Source organism: Cariama cristata, unplaced genomic scaffold (genome assembly GCF_000690535.1).
Source record: "Cariama cristata isolate BGI_N322 unplaced genomic scaffold, ASM69053v1 scaffold7501, whole genome shotgun sequence".
Classification (NCBI taxonomy): Eukaryota; Metazoa; Chordata; class Aves; order Cariamiformes; family Cariamidae; genus Cariama; species Cariama cristata.
The window spans coordinates 5,794-6,903 of NW_009600926.1; the positions used below are offsets into that span (position 1 = coordinate 5,794).

At 60.2% G+C, this 1,110-nt stretch overlaps 1 protein-coding gene across 1 annotated transcript in view; it reads right to left on the bottom strand.

Annotated features, from left to right (window-relative positions):
* The window catches only part of PSMD2 (proteasome (prosome, macropain) 26S subunit, non-ATPase, 2), a 6,490-nt gene extending 5,667 nt beyond the window's left edge, over nt 1–823 (bottom strand). The window contains 4 exon segments of the mRNA XM_009710223.1: nt 1–8; nt 228–362; nt 365–407; nt 773–823. The exon segment at nt 1–8 is cut by the window's left edge and continues 104 nt beyond it. Coding sequence (XP_009708525.1) covers nt 1–8; nt 228–362; nt 365–407; nt 773–793 — 207 coding nt within the window. The 5' untranslated portion in view covers nt 794–823.
* Between the last annotated feature and the right edge of the window lie 287 nt (nt 824–1,110).

Genomic DNA, 1,110 nt, shown 5'->3' on the forward strand with positions numbered 1-1,110 from the left:
GCAAAGCGCTGGGGAAAGAGGGTGGAGGTCCAGACACATACTGGGTACGGGGAAGCAGGGACAGCCAGGGACACAACACCCTTCCTGCGCCCACAAGCCATCACAGGTAGCAAAGGCACGGCCCTGGCAAGTTATAATCCACCAGAGCAAGTCACAGAGGCTGATGTTAGACCACAGTGTCCAGTGGGCTCTGCAATCACCTGCCCCAGCACCATCCCCCCAGCCACATGAGATGGTAGGGTCAAGAGCCTTCACCTTGTTCTCTCCCGGAGCCATGTTCTCATAGATCTCCTTCAGCTTGCCGTAGTGGGGCCGTAGGAACTTGAGGGGTTTGGGAACTGAGGTCATGGAGGTAGTGGAATCCGCAGCGCCTCCAGAGCTGGGCGGTAGAGGGACGTATCTTTCTCCTGCAGAGGGAAGCTGCCTGTCAGGGAGCTAGTTCTTGTGCCACCAGCCTGCCAGTCCTCCCTAAACACAGCCATGGCTCTGAGCACAGCAGCCCCCTGGCCCTGGGTTGCCTCCTTCAGCCCCAGCGTTGTGGAGGGAGGGCACCATGGGGCAGAAAGCCACCCATGCAAGGGGAATGCAGATGTCCCTTGGGCACAGGTCAGACAGGTAGCGAGGCTGGGGGACAGACCACAGCAGAAAAGGAGGGGCATCACCCCCCCATCTTCACTGCACAAGGAACAAGCGTAAGCGAGGGACAGACAGACTCAAGTCCTGTCCAGGGCTCCTAGCTCCACAGCACCTTGCTGAGGGGCACGGCACAGACTTACAGGCGCTCCACCAGCATTTCCAGCTCATCCTGCAGCTGCTTGTCCTCTTCAGACTGCCGAAATGCACAGGAGAAAGCAGAGTTAAGGGTGCCCAGCCCCAGTGTGATGGTGGTTGGGGGGGGGTGGGGGGGGTGTCAGCCCAAGCCACAGGGGGACCTGGATATAGTGACATCCACTTGCCTCCCCCAGGGTACCACCCTGACGAACTGCTGCCAGGGGGGATCAATGCTCCCATTCCTGGGGTACACTCCCCGAAGAGACCATCCCTTCCCAGGGGGTGAGAAGCGCCTCCCCCATTACCCCGTGCAGTACAGGAACACCCCCACGGTGAGGG